Here is a 19,926-nt window from a genome sequence, read left to right as displayed (position 1 = left end):
ATGACTTCCACATGTGGGTCCTTGTATGTAGAAGTAGGATATCACAACAAAAACAACCAAAGCCAAAAAAGGCCCAGGATGTATAGTCAGAAGCCCTGCAATTTGGGTTTTGCCTTGTCATTTATAAGCTGCCTGAACTGGGGCAAATCTCAATTCTATACACCTCAGTTTCTTTCACCAAGTTTTTACTTCTAGCATACTATGTGTAAATGTGTAACTCCAGGATATATGTGAAACTAGCTAAGAGAAAGTTAAGTTTTTAAAGTCCTTCCCAAAGACAATACACTTTTCAGGTTCTTAATTTTAAAATGGAGCTGTTGTGGGTAAAATTTGTGAATGTGTATGAAGGAAACATAAACACACATAACAAGGAAAGATCCTTAAACCTGGAAGACCATTAAGCTTTTGGCAAGTATTGTGAGAGTTTTCTTCTCTCTCTATTGGGAAAACTGTGTGTGAGATGAATTCAGGATATGTAGGAGACTTACAGTACATTTTGGAACAGAGGTACAATTAGAAAAACTAAATTGTACAATTATTATATTCAAATAAGTATATTTGTGAAGAACATCACTCATCTGTGTCTTTGGGATGCCTCTTTTGAGAGCAACAGGGAAAAGAAGGTTCCTTCTTTTGAGGATCTTTCTTCCTTGATAGACTCAGAAGACTGAGATACTAAAGCAAGTCCTCTCTTTTTAAGCTTCTTCTTAATTGTCATTGGATCTATTTCCCTTAGATAATAGTTTAGAACTTATTTTAAATTCCTATTATTTTATTTATATTCATACCAAAGCCAGTTATTATTGGCTACAGTATAGACTTAAGTCTAAGAGACTGTATGACTACCAGAGATATTTTGGCAACTAATCTGTTTTTGTCTTCTGCATCATTAAAATAAGGATTACATCTGGACCAGGATACAAAGAGTGGTAAATTAAGACTGTATTTACTTTTTAATATACAGTGTAGTTTTGAATATCCTAAGTTGTATAACTGCAAAATTGATGACATGTGCCTGTTTCAGATGAGGTGGTCTCCAGAACAAATCAAGACATCCAAATGTGCTCCATCTAATCCAGAAGGGAAAGAGCTGGACTTCCAAGTGAGGATACTGAGGTCCAGAGAGTGGTTCTATTGATTTCTTTGCCAACAACCCTGCCATAGGTGACTTTCTGCTGCATCCTTTGGATAAGGAACTCCTATATAATTTACCCACTTATCTGTCTGTTTTTTGGTTAATCTGAGTGTCTATTATATTTGTCAATATAGTGGTCATACATAACAGCTAGATAGGTACATTATACTATAAGCAGTGACTTATAAACTATTAAAATATCTGAACTATTATCTCCAGGTAATAAGTGAGGTTTGGTCAGTTTAACTTGCCAAAGGTCACAAAGTATGTGGTATAGCAGTGACTCAATCTCAGGACACTCTGACTTTAGAGCCCAAGTTCTAACTATAACATATACTGCACCTCCACTATTTCTCCTCTGACATTATAAGAGAAAAATTCCAATAAAATTTAATCTAACAAAATAATTTAATATAAAACCTAGGCCAATACAGAAATCCCTTTTATAATCCTGCTTACAGAGGGTAAATTTTGTTGAGTAGCAAGAAAGGAAAAATAGAAAGGAGTCTTTGCTCGAATTCCATAAGCTCTAGTTCCCGAGAGAAAATGGGCTCTACAAAAGTGCCCTCATGTAGGCTGAAAGTACTTATTCTACCCAGCAGCTCAGATAATTGGGCATACCAATGGCAGGGCTAAAAGTCTTTCAATGACTAAAGGGAACAAAAAAAAATGGCTACCTAGGTCAAGCTTTCTATCTTTGTAGCAATTTAAACTGTACAGAAGCTTTTAATAGGTTTTTTTTTTTTTTTTTTTTTTTTTTGGGGGCTGGGGATCGAACCCAGGGCCTCATGCTTCAAGGCAAGCACTCTACCGACTGAGCTATCTCCCCAGTCCCTTAATAGATTTTTGAAATAATTTACAAACCTTTTCATTTAACACCTAATTCCATTACTAATAGATTTATGGTGGCTTCCCATAGGCAGAGTTACCTGTAAAAACTGCTGTGATGGTTGGGTCAGTTGAGCCTGAGATGGTTGCTGAACTGGAGGAAGCTGCTGCTCCTGGGAACTCTGCTGCTGCTGCTGCTGTTGCTGTTGCTGCTGCTGCTGCTGCTGCGTTACTGACAGTGTCTGCGCCTGCTGCTGTTGTGCAGCAAAAGTAGGATAGGCAGTCACCACCTGACCCATGAGCATAGTACTAGGTACCATGACTGCCCCACAAGCTACAGGAGCAGTCACTAATTTGGTCACAAGTTGCTGACCTTGAGAAAATCTGTAAAGAAAGAAGTCAAAAGTACAAGGTATACATCACAAAAAGGCAGTGAGCTAAACACTTACCTAAGATTATGACACTGCCAAATTATTTTTATAAAAACTGTATGCTCCTATTTTGCTTTTGCTTTCAAAAGTTCTCTTTAGGGTTTCAGCGAGAAAAAAATGTACACAGCAAAATCAACATATGACAACAAAAACAAATATGACAAACAAAACCACAACTTTTTAAAAGATCCATATCCAAAAGAATTAAGACTCCTTAATTAGTTCTGATTTATAACATATGCAAAAAATCAATTCAAAATGAAGCAAATACCCAAACATAAAAGCTAAAACTCTTAAACTCTTATTAGAAAACAGGAAAAGTTTTGTGCAAAAGCACAGGTGACAAAAAAATAAATAAATAAACAAACTGTCCAGGCATGGTGGTGCACACCTATAATTCCAGCTACTTGGCAGGCTGAGGCAGGAGGATCTCAAGTTTAAAGGCCAGCCTGGGCAATTTAGTGAGATCCTGTCTCAAAATAAAAAGGGCTGGAGATATAGTTCAGTAGGAGAGTGATTGCTTAGCAAGAACAAAGTCTGGGTTCAATCTTCAGTACCTCCCACCCCCGCCCCACACACAGACTGGACTACATCAAATTAAAAATTTTATGTATCCAAGAGCAAGATCAACACAATGAGGCAATCCATAATGGGAGAAAATGTTTGCAAATCATATATCTGATATATCTGGTTATCTGGTTATTACAATAACCAGAACATATGAAAAGTGCCAACAACTAAACAACAATCAACCCATTTAAAAAATGGACACAAGTCAAACTTGAACACGTATTTCTCCAGAAAAGATATATAAATGGCTAATAAACCCATGAAAAGTTGTTCAACATCACTAATCACTAAGGAAATACAAAACAAAACCACAAGGAGAAGATAACCTCATACCCATCAGAATAGCTATTATAGAAAAACACAACGAAGATAACCACTGTTGGCAAACATGTAGAGAAACTGGAACCTTTGTGTACTGCTGGTAGGAAAATGTACAGCCACTATGTAAAATGGTGCAGCCACTATGAAAAGCCATATGGCAGTTCCTAAAAAAATTGAATCGAATTACCATATGAAGCAATTCCACTCCTGGGTATATAATCCAAAAGAAATAAAAGTAGGGACTCAGATACTTTTACACCCATGTTCATAGCACCATTATCCACAATAAACAAAAGGTGGAAGCCACTCAAGTACCCACTGACAGATGGAATCAATAAAGAAAATATGGTATATAATACAATGGAATATCATTTTACCTAAGAAAGGAAGGAAATTCTGACATATGCTACAATATGAATGAATCCTGAGAACATTATGCTAAGTGAAATAAGCCAATAACAAAAGTTAAATGCTGTAATTTATTTGACTTACATGAAGTACTCAAAATATTCAAATTCATACAGACAGAAAGTAGAATGGTAGTTGCCATGGATGGGAGGCAAGGTTGGGCAAGCTGGAAAGTTGTTTAATGGTTATGAAGATGAAGTTTCAGTTTGGAAAAATGAAAACAGTTCTGGAGACAGACGGTTGGGGGTAGAGTAATGACTGTGTGAATATACTTAATGGCCATTCAACTATATACTTTAAAAGGGTTACTATGGTAAATACTTATGTATATTTTACCACAATTTAAAAAAATTTAAAACTAAAAAAAATGAACTTTTTTCTTTTTACAAAGTGACTAAGTATCTGGGAGTCAGATAAAGTGGCACATAGTTCATGAACAAACTTGAAGCTACCATAAGGTAATTTAAAAAAAAAACTCTATATTTACAGAAGAAATGTACATTTAAAAGTGCTATCTTAATAAACATAAATCAAAACAAATGACATTCTAACAATGAATGGAAGTACTTGTAATTTATAAATTATCAACAAAGAATGATGCCCACTGTGTTAAAGTTTACTAATAGTCTTTCTTTTTTCTTTTTTGCGGTACTAGGCATTGAACCTAGTGGAACTCTACCACTAAGCTACATTTCCAGTTCTTTTTTGGTTTTTGCTTTATGTTATTTTATTTTTTTGGTACTAGGACATCCTACTACTGAGCTATATTATTATTTTTTGTGGGGGGGGGGTACCAGGGATTGAACTCAGTCACTGAGCCACATCCCCAGACACCCACCACCCCTGGCTTTCTATATTTTATTTAGAGACAGGGTCTCACTGAGTTGCTTAGCGCCTCACTATTGCTGAGGCTGGTTTTGAACTTGTGATCCTCCTGCCTTGGTCTCCTGAGCTTTGGGGATTACAGGCTTGCACCACATGCCCAGCATCCCCAGACTATTTTTATTTTGAGACAGGGTCTTGCTAACTTGCTTATTAGAGCCTCACTAAATTGTGAAGCTGGCCTTGAACTTGCAATTCTCCTGCCTCAAAAAATAATGCCTCTGTGGAGAACAAAACTTTTTCCATTTCTCTTTCTGAGATGAAGTTTGTTTCTAACACTGGCTACCATAGCAAGGAAACAGATAAAACCCTACTGTAGATGTAGCATGACATAACTGCATTATAAACTATTTAAAGTAGTTAAAATATTAAGCCTAGTACACATGTACTTTATTGATACATTCACAGATAAATGTACTTTTATTTATTTACTTATTTGTTTTATGGTGCTGGAAATCAAACCCAGGGCATTGTGCATGCTAGGTAAGCATTTCACCTCTGAGCTAAAACCCTATCCTATAAAATAAACTTAGTTTGTATCCATGCCAGATCTTGAAAATGAAATACTGTATTTTATATACACCAGAACCAAACACTTGAATGCAACAAAAAACAAAAAAGAAACAAAGCAAAATTTTTAAAAAAGTCTACGTAAATAAAGCTCAAAGAAACAACATGTATGAAGTATGTTTAATCATTGAAGAGTTAAGAGCCAATTTCTCTGTATAAAATATTAAACAAAATTAATACCTAAATTGACCAATGGCTCACTTAAAAAGGCGATAACATTTTGTCCATCTTGGCACAAGTCATTCTTTCATCTACTTACGCTCAACTCACACTTCTGTGGCTTCGTATATACCATTTCCTCCACCTAGAATTTCTCCTGGATTCCTTGTCACAGGCAAAACTCAAGGCCAAGCTCTTTTAGACTCAGCCAACCGTCTCCTCTGTGGTGAAGCTCTCCCTGACCACATTCCTCCCTTCACCTGCTTGCCTTAATTCATAAAACTGCTCATTTCTTCCCTTCTAAAAACCCACTAAGTATTTATTACACCAAATAATACTGACTTCTTTACCTTTCCATTGCTTTTACTAGTCTGGTCTTTCTCAAGGGAAAGAACTGTGCCATACTTGCATATGGCAGGCTTCATACGTTTGCTGTGATATGTTTTTCTTTCCTCAAGAAACAGATATGTACAGAGATGCTAAACTGCACCCTCCGAAATGTATGTCAGCATTCATATTTAATATCTTTCATCTCAGACTTTAAAATTGGTCCTCTGACTACAGGTGCAGCTCATAGTAAAGCCCATGCTTAGATGTGCAATGTGCAAGGATCTGGGCTGAATCCCCAGCAATCAAAGCCAAAATCAGTTGTCTGCATTTCATTGGAGCACATTTATAAGACTTCCTTTCAGGATGTGAGAGCTAAAAGTTGAAACTTTTTTTAAATTAAGGGAAATAAGCTTCAAAGAGAAGTGGTAAGTTCTCTGTTTTCACTGTCTAATAATCCTGCAGCTTCTTTACTATGGAGATTATTAACATGATTTTAATAAAATTATGCTTAATACTAGAGAAAAACTGCATATAAAAGGAGTATATTTGAAATAAAAATAAAAGCATTTAAAATTGCAGAGATCTTATAGTTTTTAATAAGACAGCTTCCCAATATACAAATGATATTTCTTTAAAAAAATTGTTTCTAAGCTATTTTAACTTCTCATTAAAATAAGTCACAGATGGCCGTTTGTCTAAGAAAGGTACACAAAAACTTACTGTAGTATATGTTTATGCACTGGAACTTTGAAACCAGACACCCAGGTCCAAAGCCTTCTCACTGATTTAACCAGGCATAGGCCATGGCCAAATTATTAAAAATCCACTTTTCTGGGAAAGAAGATCCTAACATACATTTTAAAAAATGAAATAATATATTTTGAGTACTTAACAAATTTAAGAAGGTAAGCTACTCTAACCACTGTTCCTACATGAAAAAGTTCTTACATCTGTATTTTAAAAAGATTAGTGTCACAGTGACAAAGACTGTCATATGAGCTGTAGAATTTAGATTTTATAATATAGGGTAACTCTTTTTTTTTAAAATTTTTTTGGTATTGGGAATTGAACCCAGGGGCACTTAATCACTAAGCCACATCCCTAGACCTTTTTTGTATTTTATTTTGAGACAGGGTCTTACTGAATTACTTAAGGCCTCACTAAGCTGCTGAGGCTGGCTCACAATCCTCCTGCCTCAGCCTCCTGAGCTGCTGAGATTATAAGTGTGTGCCACTTAATAAATAAAATTTATTACTCTTATTATAAAATCTTTAAACAATGAATGTATCTTTTTAATTTCAAACTTAAGAGCCATGGCTGCAGTGAGCAACAAATTAGAATCATGTTTTAAAAAAGCAAATTATTAGGTATTTCTGGGACTGAACTCCTGGCCTTGGGTATGTTAGGCAAAAATGCTCTACCACTGAGCTATGTCCTTAGTTCCAAATTACTGCTTTTAATCAACCAATTTACAACTTTGAAAATGACAAATGAGGTATGACAACTACCTTATCTGTCTGTCCTGAGTAAATGTAGTTACTGCAGCACTCTGGGTACTGTTCTGTGGCATACTGGATGGAATCTGGACCATGCTTCCAGCTGCAGGCTGAGAAATCACCATAGTGTTATACAGTGGGGTTGTAAGAGTGCTCTGCGTCTGACTGGGAAGAGACGTTTGCTGACTGTGCCCACTCAGTACACTTTGTTGACTCTGCTAGAAAAGAGAAGGTTTTACAGAGAGATTAACCGAGCAAAGTTATTTGGGAAGTATGCTTTTACTAGTCATTGCTTTAACAACTAACCTAACAGAGTGTGGCAGGATATATTACTCTAAAAGAAATTAAATCACAAAGAAGTGACTAGTGGTAATGAGAATGAATTAGTCTTGAATTTCCTGCTGGAAGGTAAGCTATGACTTTAAAAGGAGTGTGATCCTAACATTGATGACAGAAAACACACATGAAGGATTTCTGTTAAATTTCCAGAATGAGTGACTGATGATATTTTATTCAATTTTCATTTTATAGTTTTCATCTATGATCACACATATATACTCTAGTTATTAGAATTTTATGGAATGTTAAACCATCACTGACCCCCAATAGTCTATTCTGTACATGTGGTAACATATTTCCTGATTAGTTTCCTTTGCAAATTTTTAAAATACAGAAGTAGTCTGTAAGTTAGAAGAAAATGGTATAATTAGGCTAGATCCTTAAACAGATCATAAACTTTTTAAAATGTCAAAATAGTGAAAATATTTAATATGAACATAATTTTGTACAAAATATTTTGATGATCATTCTCAGTATTTTGTGTCTTAATTACTATTACATTTTAAAAGATGGCATAAGATAGGGCTTTCTGTTTTAGCATTAGTACATACTTCAGTCCCTGAACACTTCATGGCCCATTGTACTTGGTGATATTACCTGGGTCGATGTACTCTGTAAAGTCTGTTGTTGTATCATGTGTGAACTTGTGCCAATATGTCCAGTATTCATTCCACTTTGAATCTGGTTAGTAGAAACAACCTGCCCTTGCATATTTACAGGTGTGAGTTGCTGGATATTAGATGAATTTCCAGAAGTAAGTTGAACAGAACCAAAATTCAACCCAGGGTTTGACTGTTGCAAAAACATCTGTGAAAATAGAAGATTACATTTAAATGAGCTTTTTTTTTCTTTTTCTTTTTTTTGCAGGGGCAAGGCAGTGGTGATGCTAGAGATCAAAGACAAATGATACCATTAAAAGACAGCAAACAAAACGAAGTTTCAAACTAAGTTTAAAAGACAATAACAACACGATAAGTCATTCTGACTGATCAGAAACAAGTAATTACTGAATAAAATATGAAACTTCACATTCATTATTCCAGTCATCCTAACCTATCATGTTTCCAGTTGTTAGAAAATGTGTAACTCAGTGCCACTCAAACATCTGCAGACTGGTGGCTTTGTATCACCCATCATTGATAATTTATGAAATTAGACAGAAGTAATTCATTTAAAGTTTTTCTTTACCAAAGTTCTAGTCACCTAGAGTGGTCCTGTTGGTTGGCTGAGTAAGACAAATACAAATCATACCTATTGGTATTTTATTAAAACTATTACTTATAAATTCTGCATCTTAAAGCTTTATTAAAATACAACTTTTCTAAAAAAAATTTTTAGATGTTGATGAGCCTTGATTTTATTTATTTATTTATTTGTTTGTTTGTTTGTTTATTTATTTATATGTGGTGCTGAGAATTGAACTCAGGGCCTCACACATGGCAGTGCTCTGCCATTGAGCCACAACCCCAGTCCCGTAGCTTTTCTATTAAGCATTTGAACTTACGAAAATTTGGATTTCAGTTATCTGGAAAGACAAGGATGCTGGTGGAAATACCCTTAGGAATGAGTATCTTTGGAAACTGTAAATATAATCATATTGAGCATGTAACGAATGGGTATTTATGAAATGGAACCTGGGAAATGCATCACTTGTATCTTGCTTTTCATTAAGAAAGGCCAAATTCCTATCAAACCAAAATATGAATAGCATACTTCCTTTGCCCTCAAATACATGAACTTGCCTGCAGTCCTTGACCATGGACCATTTGAAGTTGTTCTTGAATTTTCCTTAGTTCTTCTTGTTGCCGATGAATATTTGCCTCTATCATCCGTGTTCGTTGCTCCAACTGGTCTTTCAGATGCTGCATGGCTCCTAGCTGTGCTGAAAACTGAAACTGAAGTACCACATGTAGAAAAAAGCATAAAATATTTTAGAAATGCTTGCTCCTTTTAATTGTGCAATGTGAAAAGTAAGTAGTATATCATGAGTTAAGAATGTTATGCCAGTTATCATATATTGCCTCTCAACTCCTAATCTGTCATCTTTACTTTGTAACACTGGTGATGGGACTTTAAAAATATTTCTCCTTTGCTGGCAGGCACAAATTAGCCACGTCAGCGGATGGTCCTGGATGGCACTGCAAAGAAAGGTGCTTATTTTCCTGCTTCCGGTGCTTTTCCTTCTTGTTCATAGGCACATCAGCAGGCAACTATCCAGCAGTTTCAAGGATATCTTAATGGGCAGAAAAGTTTCCCACAGCAGGTGACTTCCTGCTCTCCAGACCTTTGTGGAAGCTACTTGAACTTTTCTGTCATCAAATGGCTATAGCCATGCTTTCCCACAGAGAGAGGACTCTCAGTCTGGCATAGGGGAAGAGATGTTTACTAGGTTGCGAGGAATCTTCCAAGTCTGTCTTCCTTGGGTGCTCTCCCTGACTTCTAGTTAGTGGCTGCTGTCTACATTTCCAATTTCTGTATTCTCTTTTCTTAGTTAGTACTTTTTTAATATTATCCTTGTTCAAATTTCTGGTTTGCTTCTGAATTCTGAGTAGATCTTGAATGTTTATAAGTATGCCTGGAGTTAGAAGACCTGAGTTCATATTGTGGCTCAATCACTTACTAGAACAAGTTTCTTGTTATGTCTATTCTTCACCATGTGGAAATGGAGCCTATACCTAGAATTCATTCATATGAAATTCTGTCATATCTACAATGTCCTTTTACTTGCATTCAGTAGAAGTACCCAGAGCTACAAAAATCTGACAGAAAACTAACATTACTGTTTCACTCATATTTTAAACTAACATCATCATCAGACAAGTTTAAAACAAGCTTTTAAAGACTAAGAAATTATGAATGAATGCATGCATTATGCAGGAAAACAAAGTTACTCTACTTCCAGGGTTTTCAATTTACTTATTTCTCTATGTTTTAGACCCGAGTAATCAATAGCTCCTATTTTCTACTGCTTATAATTTAGCCACATTTGGTAATTCACCCCTTAAGTCACGACAAGCTCATTTGATTGTTTCCATGAATATTCAGTACATGATATAGTGTAAGGGCAGAAAAATTCAACTTATTGAAAATCTATTTTAAAATATTCTCCTATAGTGAACTGCAAGTATAAGGGAGAAATGGTGCATTCCATGCCTTTTTACCCTATCTTCAAAAGTTTGTTATTAAGGATACTGAATACTAATTTCCAAAGTATACAAACTTGACTTCCATAGGTGACAAACACCAGACCATAATATATAATAGATTTTACTAGGTTTGAGAAAATATTACAAATTTAGTACCTTAACTGCCTCATGTCTTTTTCATATTAGTTGGAATATGTTATGTTATACAATATATTTTAACTAAAGTTGTTTGAACCTGTAGGTAACATTATGTTGTCACCATTTTATGGACTTCTATTAAGTACACAGAAACAAACACAAAACTTAGGTTAATGGGAAATAAAACTACAGAATTAAAAGACCAAGTATTGAGTTTTATTAGTGAATGAAAGTGAAATTTGAATGCTTGCTAGTATGTTTGACATAATGTATTATTTATTTCATGAAAATATTCCTGTGTTAAGGAATGCTGGGCTGGTTGCTCAGTGGTAGAGCACTTGCCTAGCACATGAGAGGCACTGGGTTTGATCCTCTGTACCACATAAAAATAAATAAATATATAAATAAAATAAATAAAATAAAGGTATAAAGCCCATCTACAACTAAAAATATTTTTAAAAAAGAAATGCTTAATCAGAATCCTGAGATTAAAGAATTTATAATATTGAAAGTATATCTAAATATTTGTACAAAAAATCTGTTAGTACTTGAAGACAAATAGCATTTAAAAAAATTTTTTTTGCTCTTTTTTAGTTATACATGACAGTGCAATCTATTTTGATACATTTATATAAACATGGAATATACCTTATTCTAACTAGGATCAAAGTCTTGTGAATGTACACAATGTTAAGATTCACTGTGATATATTTATATGTAGACAGGAAACTTTTGTCAGATTATTCTACTACCATTCCTATTCCTATCCTCCCTCCCTTCTCTTCATTTCTCCTTGTCTAATCTACTGAACTTCTATTCTTCCCACCCCACCCCTCTTGTAGGTTAGCATCCACATATCAGAAAGAACATTTGACCTTTGTTTTTTTTGGCATTGGCTAATTTCACTTAGCTGATAGCCTGCAGTTCCATCCACTGGTGGGCAAATGTCATAAAGTTATTCTTTATGGCTGGGTAACTTCCATTGTGTATAGACACCACATTTTCTTTATTCATTCATCTACCAAAGGGCACCTAGGCTGGTTCCATAGTGTAGCTACTGGGAATTGAGCTGCTATAAACATTGATGTAGTTGTGTCACTGTAGTATGCAGATCTTAAATCCTTTGGATATATACTAAGAAGGGGGGTAACTGAGTCAAATGGTGGTTCCATTCGTAGTTTTTTGAGGAATCTCTATATTGCTTTCCAGAGTGGCTGCACCAATTTGCAGTCCCACCAGCAATGTATGAGTGTACCCTTTTCCCCACATTTATTGTTATTTGTATTCTTGATAATTGCCATTCTGTTTTGAATGAGGTGAAACATCAGTGTAGTTTTAATTCACATTTCTCTGTTAGAGATGTTGAACATTTATTTTTTCATGTATTTGTTGACTATTCATATTTATTGACTATTCATATTTGTTCTTTGAGAAGTGTCTGTTTAGTTCCTTTTCCCATTTATTGACTGGACTATTTGCTTCTTTTTTGGTGTAAGTTTTTTGAGTTCTTTGTATAGTCTGGAAATTGACATCTTATCTGAGGTGCTCGTGGCAAAGATGTTCTCCTATTCTGTATGCTGTCTCTTCATGCTCTTGATTGTTCCTTTGCTGTGAAGAAGCTCTTTAGTTTGATACCATCCTATTTACTGATTTTTTATTTTACTTCTTGCATTTTAGTATTCTTGTTGAGGAAGTTGGTCCCTAAGCTGACATGTTGAAGTGTTAGGCCTTCATTTTCTTCTAGCAGATGGGAGGGTTTCTGGTCTAATATGTAGGTCTTTAATCCACTTGGAGTTGAGTTTTATGCAGGGTGAGAAGGGTTAAATTTCCTTCTACTGTATAAAAATTTCCAGTTTTCCCAGCACCACTTGTTAAAGAGCTTATCTGTTCTCCAATGTATTTTTTCTGGTGCCTTTGTCTAGTATAACTATATTTATGTGGGTTTCTCTGTGTCTTCTATTCTATTCCATTGGTCTTCATGCCTGTTTTGGTGCCATGCTATTTTTGTTACTCTAACTCTGCAGTATAATTTAAGGTCTGGTATTGGTATGCCTCCTGCTTCACTTTTCTTGCTAAGGATTGCTATGGCTATTCTGGGCCTCTTATTTTTCCAAATGAATTTCCTGACTGCTTCTTCTATTTCTATGAAAAACGTCATTGAGATTTTAATAGGAATTGCATTAAATCTTTTTTTTTTTCCACGTTCACCAAGTTCATTGTTCTTTGTTAGAGCACAAATAACTTCTAATTGAGGACCTCAATTTAAATAACAAAAGTCAAAAGCACATAGTAGAGTGCTATTCCTCAATCAATGCGGCTGCAGAAAAATTTAACTCAAGGAAGCACAGAGACCAAGATCAGGCCAGTTGGGGTGAACGTGCACTCACCTTAACACTGCGATCTGTCGATGCAATCTGTCTTTGCACCCTCTGTGCGAAGTTCGACAGTAATCGGGCGGCATGAGAGTTGGTAAGGTATGCTTTTTAGTTTTCAAAACAGAACGGATAATGCGCTCTCCAGATTTAATCCACATTAAATATGCTTTAGAAACAAAATATACTTGATATTTTGACAAACCCACTCACATTCTTCAGACTTATTTCTGGACTCACTAATTTTTACATCGTTAATCATTGCACTGCAAGAGCTAAGTCAACTAAGTGTCAGGGTATGTAGTGTTGCTCAAAAAAAATCTACAAACAGCAGGGTGTATGGTTACCTAAAGGAGCTTTTTAAACTGCAGCTGATTCTGTTCCGAATGAATGGCACTGGGCGAAACACAGGACTAACAACACAGAGTATCAGGCATCCACTGGTTTCCCTCCTAAGAACAAAATGCTGGCGACCTTGAGAATACCAGTCCTCCCTCTAAACTTGCACCTTCCGCATAGCGTCAGATGATCCAATCTGTATGAAGGATGAATGATTTCAGGCAAAACTAAAAATCTCTCTATAAAGAACAGCAGGATTTGTAGTGACTTTCTGTGGAAGGCGCCCTTCTCTGGTGGTGGTATCTTTCAGTATGTATCTAGGATAGATTAAACTGAAAGAGTATTTCTGATACAGTAGCAATCCTTTCATATACTCTTACTAAATACTACAAAATTCCAAAAAAAATACATAAATTCTTCTGTACCTGTATTATGCACCAGCTTGGGTTTGACTGATGTCATAGCTACAATTTTAACAGCTAAACATTGCACCTCAAAAGTTCTGCCATCTATACACAGAATGGTGAGGACTCCGGAGAGATGGCAAACTGCCTCTCAAGTGAAGGGTCTGTGATGGAGTGTCCTGAAATCAGAGGAGGAGGATACACTGGGAGGGATGTAGGCAGGGTGAGAGGGTCTTAGAATAATACTGCTTAGGAGTGTATATTTTGAGATAACTACTATATCTTGTCTATCCTTGATCCTAACCTTGAATAACTGCATGTTCATGCAAAATACATTTCTACTTTATAGGAAGATGAGCAGTCTGTTAGGAAAAGCATATTCTTAGGGGAAGATCTGAAGACATCTCTCAGAAGTGCTATTTTATTTGGTAAGTCTTTTGGTGACATCACTGTATGCTATTTCAACCTCCTTATTGCTGGGACAGGTGTTGGTAAACTCGTCCCTACTATAGGCATTGGTTAGGTATCTCCAGATGCCAGTCATTCCTTTGGGAATATCAAAGTTGCGGTATTTTTTGGCCACCACCTTGACGATGTGCAGCTTGGGCAGCAGGTTGCAATCGGCTAATGTCATTTCATTGCCATCCAGAAATTTACGTGTGGAAAACTTAATGTCCTCCATGCTGTTCTCATCGATTTCGTCAGGAAGCGGGGAATTCAGGTACTCGTCCAGTTTCTGCAGTGTTTTCAAGAGTCCCCTCTCGAGCCCTTCATTAGCCTCTGGCCTTGAATTCTTGATGTAAGCAGAGAATTTGGCAAAGATGTCCATTCCAGCAGTATTTGATTCTGGGTGTTTTGGTGAGAGCTGTAAGTACTTGGGAGGACATAAGACTTCTTCAAGAAATTCCTCAATCTTATTTACATCCGTTTTGACTTCACTGTTGAAAGTTATAAATGGTGGGTGGGTCCCAGGAGCCAAGTTCTGCAGGTCTGCAGGCCTCCTTTTCAGGTCAACAGTTGTGACACTAAATATGACTCCTTTGAGCCAAAGGATCATGAAGAGCCTCTGGGAAAAGGGGCAGTTTCCTATGCTTTCGCCGTCACTGCCAGCCTTCACGAAGAGCTCGATGAGGGGCTCTTTGTCCTCCTCCTTCAGCCCGTTCAGCGGCATCGACAACGCCATGGCCGGCTCGGTTGGGCTCCGCGAACGGTGGCGCGGCTGCTGCTCCTGCTCCGGGTCCTCTAGCTGCTGGCTCCGCCGCGCTGCGCTCGCAGGACAGTCCCGGCGTCGAGCTGGCGGTGGCCTCAGCTCCTCAGCACCGCCCCACGCCCCGCGCCTACATTAAATCTTTACAGTGCTTTTGGTCATATGGCCATTTTGACAATATTAATTCTGCCTACCAAGAATATGGGAGGTCTTTTCACCTTCTAAGGTCTTCTTTAATTTCTTTCTTTAGTGCTCTATAGTTTTCATTGTAGAGGTCTTTCACCTCTTTTGTTAAGACTGATTCCAGATATTTTATCTTTTTTGGTGGCTTATGAATGGGATAGCTTTCCTAATTTCTCTTTTAGTTGATTCATCATTGGTATATAGGAATGTGATTTATGGGTGTTAATTTTGTATAGTGCTACTTTGCTGAATCCATTTATGAGTTCTAGAAGTTTTTTGGGTCTTCTAAATATAGGATCATGTTGTCAGCAAATAGGGATAGTTTGAGTTCTTCTTTTCCTATCTATAGCCCTTTAATTTCTTTTGCCTGTTTAGCTAGAGTTTCCAGGATTATGTTGAATACAAGTGGTGAAACAGGGCATCCCTGCCTTGTTCCAGTTTTTTGAGGGAATGTTTTTGCCTTTAAATGGAGTTTTTCTCCATTTAAAATGACACCAGCCTTGAGTTTGTTGTACATAGCTTTTACAATGTTGAGATATGTTCCTACTATTCCTAGTTTTTCTAGTATTTTGGACATGAATGGATGCTGTATTGTTTCAAATGTTTTTTTCTGCATCTATTGAGATAACCATGCGGTTCTTGTCTTAAAGTCTATTTATGTGGTGAATTACATTTATTCATTTCCGTATGTTGAACCAACCTTGTATTCCTGGGATGACACCCAGTTTGATCCTGGTGCAGTCTCTTTTTAATGTTTTGTATGAGATTTGCCAATATTTTATTAAGAATTTTGCATCTATGTTCATCAGTGATATAGGCCTAAAGTGTTCTTTCCTTGATGAATCTTTTTGTCTGGTTTTGGCATCAGTGTGATACTAGCTTCACAGAATGATTTTGGAAGTGTTCCCTCCTTTTCTATTTCATCGAACAATTTGAGGAAGATTGGTGTTGGTTCTTCTTTCAAGGTCTGGTAGAACTTGGCTGAGAATACATCCAGTACTGGCTTCTCTTTGTTGGTAGGCTTTTGGTGCTATCTTCAATTCCATTACTTGAAGTTTAAATTTTCGATGTCTTCCTGGTTCTACATGGGTAGGTCATATGTCTCTAAAAATCTGTTGATATCTTCAAGATTTTCTAATTGACTGGAGTATAAATTTTCAAAATAGTATCTGATTATCCTCTGTATTTCAGTAGTGTCTGTGGTGATATTTCCTTTTTCATCACATATTTAAAAAAAAAAAATTTTAGATGTTGATAGACCTTTATTTTATTTATTTCTTTATATGTGGTGCTGAGAATTGAACCCAGTGCCTCACACATGCTAGGCAAGTGCTCTACCTCTGAGCCACAACCCCAGTTCCACAAATTTTTTTTTTTTTTTTTTTTGTGGTGCTAGGGATTGAACCCAGGGTCTTGTGCATGTGAGGCAAGCACTCTACTAACTGAGCTATCTTATCTCCAGCCCCGGTCCTACAAATTTTAATACTGAGTTTTTCCCTCTTTCTTTTGGTTAGCTTGGCTAAATGGTTTATCAATTTTATTATTTCAAAGACCCAACTTTTTACTTTGTTGATTTTTTGATTTGTTTTTATTTCAATTTCATTGATTTCAGCTCTAATTTCCTGTTTTCTACTGATTTTGGTGTTGACTTGATTTTCTTTTTCCGGGGTCTTAGATATAATATTAGGTTATTTATTTTGTGTCTTTCTATTCTTTTAATGAATGAACTCAATGCTATGAACTTTCCTCTTACAACCATCTTCATAGTATCCCAGAGATTTTGATGTTATATCACAATTCTCATTTACCTCTTAAGTACTTTTTCATTTCACCCTTGATTTCTTCTGCTATCCATTCATCATTCAGTAGTGTGTTATTTAATCTCAGGTGCTAAAATAGCTTCTGACAAATAGAATTTGAGGACTAAATATTTGCCGATTTAAAACTGTTGTGACTAAAGGTAATACCTAACAATAGATGTTATAATGTCCTTATATGATAATGTAGAGCTAGGAATCAGAATTATAAAAAATATTTAATGCCAAAACAGTCACATATTTTACATTTATTACTATAGTAATATTCTTAATGTATCTGAGGCACTGAACAAATGATAAATCACAAGTTAAAATGTTATGATCAAAATAACAGCATCACTTTTGGAATCACCTTTGTTTTGCTTATTTATATATGTACTTAGACTTTCTTTGGGTTGTGGGCCAGACGACAATTCTAGAAAGTTTTTTTTTTCCACTTCCTTAGGCTGCATTAGGGTCTACATGATGTACACAGACTATACAATAGTATCATAGTTAACTTTTTTCCCTTTAGATGTAATAGCCTTTTAGTATAGACAATATAAATGTTATCAACAACCTGCTACATCCAGGAAACCAATAAATATCCTATATATGAATGAATAAATTAATATATAACTAAAGTTACTCAATTCTTCCAACATCCATAGGAAGAACAAAATAAACTATTACATTTCACCGTTATGTCTTCATATCTATAGTTTTTCAATAGAGGGAGAGGTGTTATGGTATATTAAACAGTATACCTCTTTGTTATACAAAACTGTCCTAATCCCAAAAGACATTTAGCACCTCTAGCCCATGTCCACTAAGGGCCAGTAGTACTCCATAATCATTATACCAAACAAAAATGTCCTCAGATACTCTAAATGCCCCTAATTAAGATTCATTGCACCTGTAAGTGTAAATAAATATGCATGTGTACTTACATATATATGTATATATATATATATATATACACACTTATAATAGTTATATTTATTTTAAATATATAGGCAAAACTTTACAAATTAAATCATATTCACTTAAAACCAATTTATCATTGTAAATACTCAACTAAAACAAACAAAAGAACAAAAAATACCTGGGACATGCCTTGTGGAATTGGTAAATTTGCAGCTTGAGACATCACTGGCTGTGTTAATGATGGACCAACAGACTGGGAATTTATGGACTAGAAGAAAATAAAAAATATCACTGAAGTGACACTCATTCCCAAACATGAGTACTTCCACCAGCAATATACACATTATATATTGACACTGAACTTACAATGTGCCTCATACTTTTGTAGCTGAGTACAGGTATGTCTCCCTCTCTACACTGGAAAGGTCTTTTCCCTATTTATCTTTTATCTTCCAAGGCACCTGCCACAGTACCTTGTGTGAGGTCTCAGAAGTTGGCTGGAGTTAACAAAAGGTGATTAATATGTGCATGTAGATATAAAATGGTTCTCTCAATTATCAGTTGTTTACAATTGAAAACAAACAAACAACAAAAAAAAACCTAATACTTCATCTGAAAAATAACAAAAATGATTCAGATGTATAACCACTTTGCAAATAAGAGAAAAATCTTGAGTGTCATATACCAACAACTATTTTGATCTTGACAGAAAGACATAATGAATTGATGAATTTATGAACACTTAGGTAATTTTTCCTTTTAATCAATCTTTATTCAAAATATTAACTATGGAGCTTACCTGGCTACTAAATGATGACCTCCTTTGTGCCATCTTTTCATGAGCTGGTAAATGCTGTCTGGGAGGAGTGCTAGTATCTGTCGGGATCTTTGTTGGTGTTGCTGAAGTTAGTCAATGAAAATAGAATAGCATTAATATTTAAAAATACAGTTTTCAAAGATCAATCTCAAAATGTACTTCAGTGAATAAAAATGGTTTGTAGTTGGTTTTCTAAATCAATCAATAAAAGAAAAGCCCATGACTATGAGATTCATTTCAACTACTTCTATCTTCTTTAAAGATAAAGAAAATACATAAAAATAGGAAAAATTTCAACCTAAAAATAGTTACTAGTCATTCCCTGAGTATTCACAAAGGATTGGTTCCAGAACTCCCTGTGGATACCAAAATCTGTGATGCTCAAAAACCCCATATATAAAATGATGTCTTATTTGCACATAACCTATGTACATCCTTGTAAGTTCTTTAAATCACCTCTAATTACTTATAGTACCTAAAACAATGGAAAACTATGTAAATATTTGATGTATTCTATTATTTAGGAATAATGACAATAAAAAGAAGTCTGTACATGTTCAATACAGATATAATTTTTTAAAAATATTTTTAGATGGACACAATACCTTTATTTTATTTTTTAATTTTTTTATGTGGTGCTGAGGATCAAACCCAGTGCCTCACACATGTAAGGCAAGCTACTCTACCACTGAGTCACAACCCAGCCCAGATATAATTTTTTTTTTTTAACTATTTTCTATGTGCAGTTGGTTGACTCTACAGACAGAACCACTGATGTAGAGGGCCAATCGTAATGTAAGGACAATTAAGCATGTCTTCATAAAGGTAAAACACTACAAACATTTTTTTAAAAACAAACTTAAAGAAAACTTGCTAGCTTTACAGTAAAAAAAAAAAAAATAGTTTTGTTTTCTTTTTGAGGGATGATTTTAACAATAACAACATTATAACCTACATTATTTTACAGAGGTCACTTGATCTTAGTTCTTTGCTACAGTGAGCACTGCACCTCTTAACTCACTGGAAAGGTTAACATACTTCAAAATTATGAAAATAAATTATAATTTTAAAGAAGCATTTGACAAATAAAGCTGATAACTATTAACACAAACAATTTAGTAGTACTCC

The 19,926-nt window shown here is 35.4% G+C and overlaps 2 protein-coding genes across 7 annotated transcripts in view; both read right to left on the bottom strand.

Annotated features, from left to right (window-relative positions):
- CLOCK (clock circadian regulator) overlaps positions 1 to 19,926 on the bottom strand; it is a 107,881-nt gene that overhangs the window by 5,575 nt on the left and 82,380 nt on the right. For 5 of the 6 annotated variants that reach the window (XM_079153763.1, XM_079153765.1, XM_079153766.1 and 2 more), the window contains 6 exons: positions 18,781 to 18,881; positions 18,160 to 18,249; positions 9,212 to 9,364; positions 8,067 to 8,276; positions 7,143 to 7,348; positions 2,065 to 2,347 (listed from right to left, as the gene is read on the bottom strand). In XM_079153763.1, coding sequence (XP_079009889.1) covers positions 2,065 to 2,347; positions 7,143 to 7,348; positions 8,067 to 8,276; positions 9,212 to 9,364; positions 18,160 to 18,249; positions 18,781 to 18,881 — 1,043 coding nt within the window. The remainder of the gene's footprint in view (positions 1 to 2,064; positions 2,348 to 7,142; positions 7,349 to 8,066; positions 8,277 to 9,211; positions 9,365 to 18,159; positions 18,250 to 18,780; positions 18,882 to 19,926) is intronic. The other variant, XM_079153768.1, reaches the window with a different exon arrangement.
- LOC306669670 (chloride intracellular channel protein 4-like) lies at positions 12,952 to 15,164 on the bottom strand. Its single transcript, XM_079153788.1, has one exon. It carries the CDS (start codon positions 15,049 to 15,051, stop codon positions 14,290 to 14,292), a length of 762 nt encoding a protein of 253 aa, XP_079009914.1. The 5' UTR covers positions 15,052 to 15,164; the 3' UTR covers positions 12,952 to 14,289.

Source organism: Sciurus vulgaris, assembly GCF_902686455.1.
Source record: "Sciurus vulgaris genome assembly, chromosome: 9".
Taxonomy (NCBI): domain Eukaryota; kingdom Metazoa; phylum Chordata; class Mammalia; order Rodentia; family Sciuridae; genus Sciurus; species Sciurus vulgaris.
The sequence above is the reverse complement of the archived record's forward strand: the minus strand, read 5'-3'. Positions and strand labels throughout refer to the sequence as shown.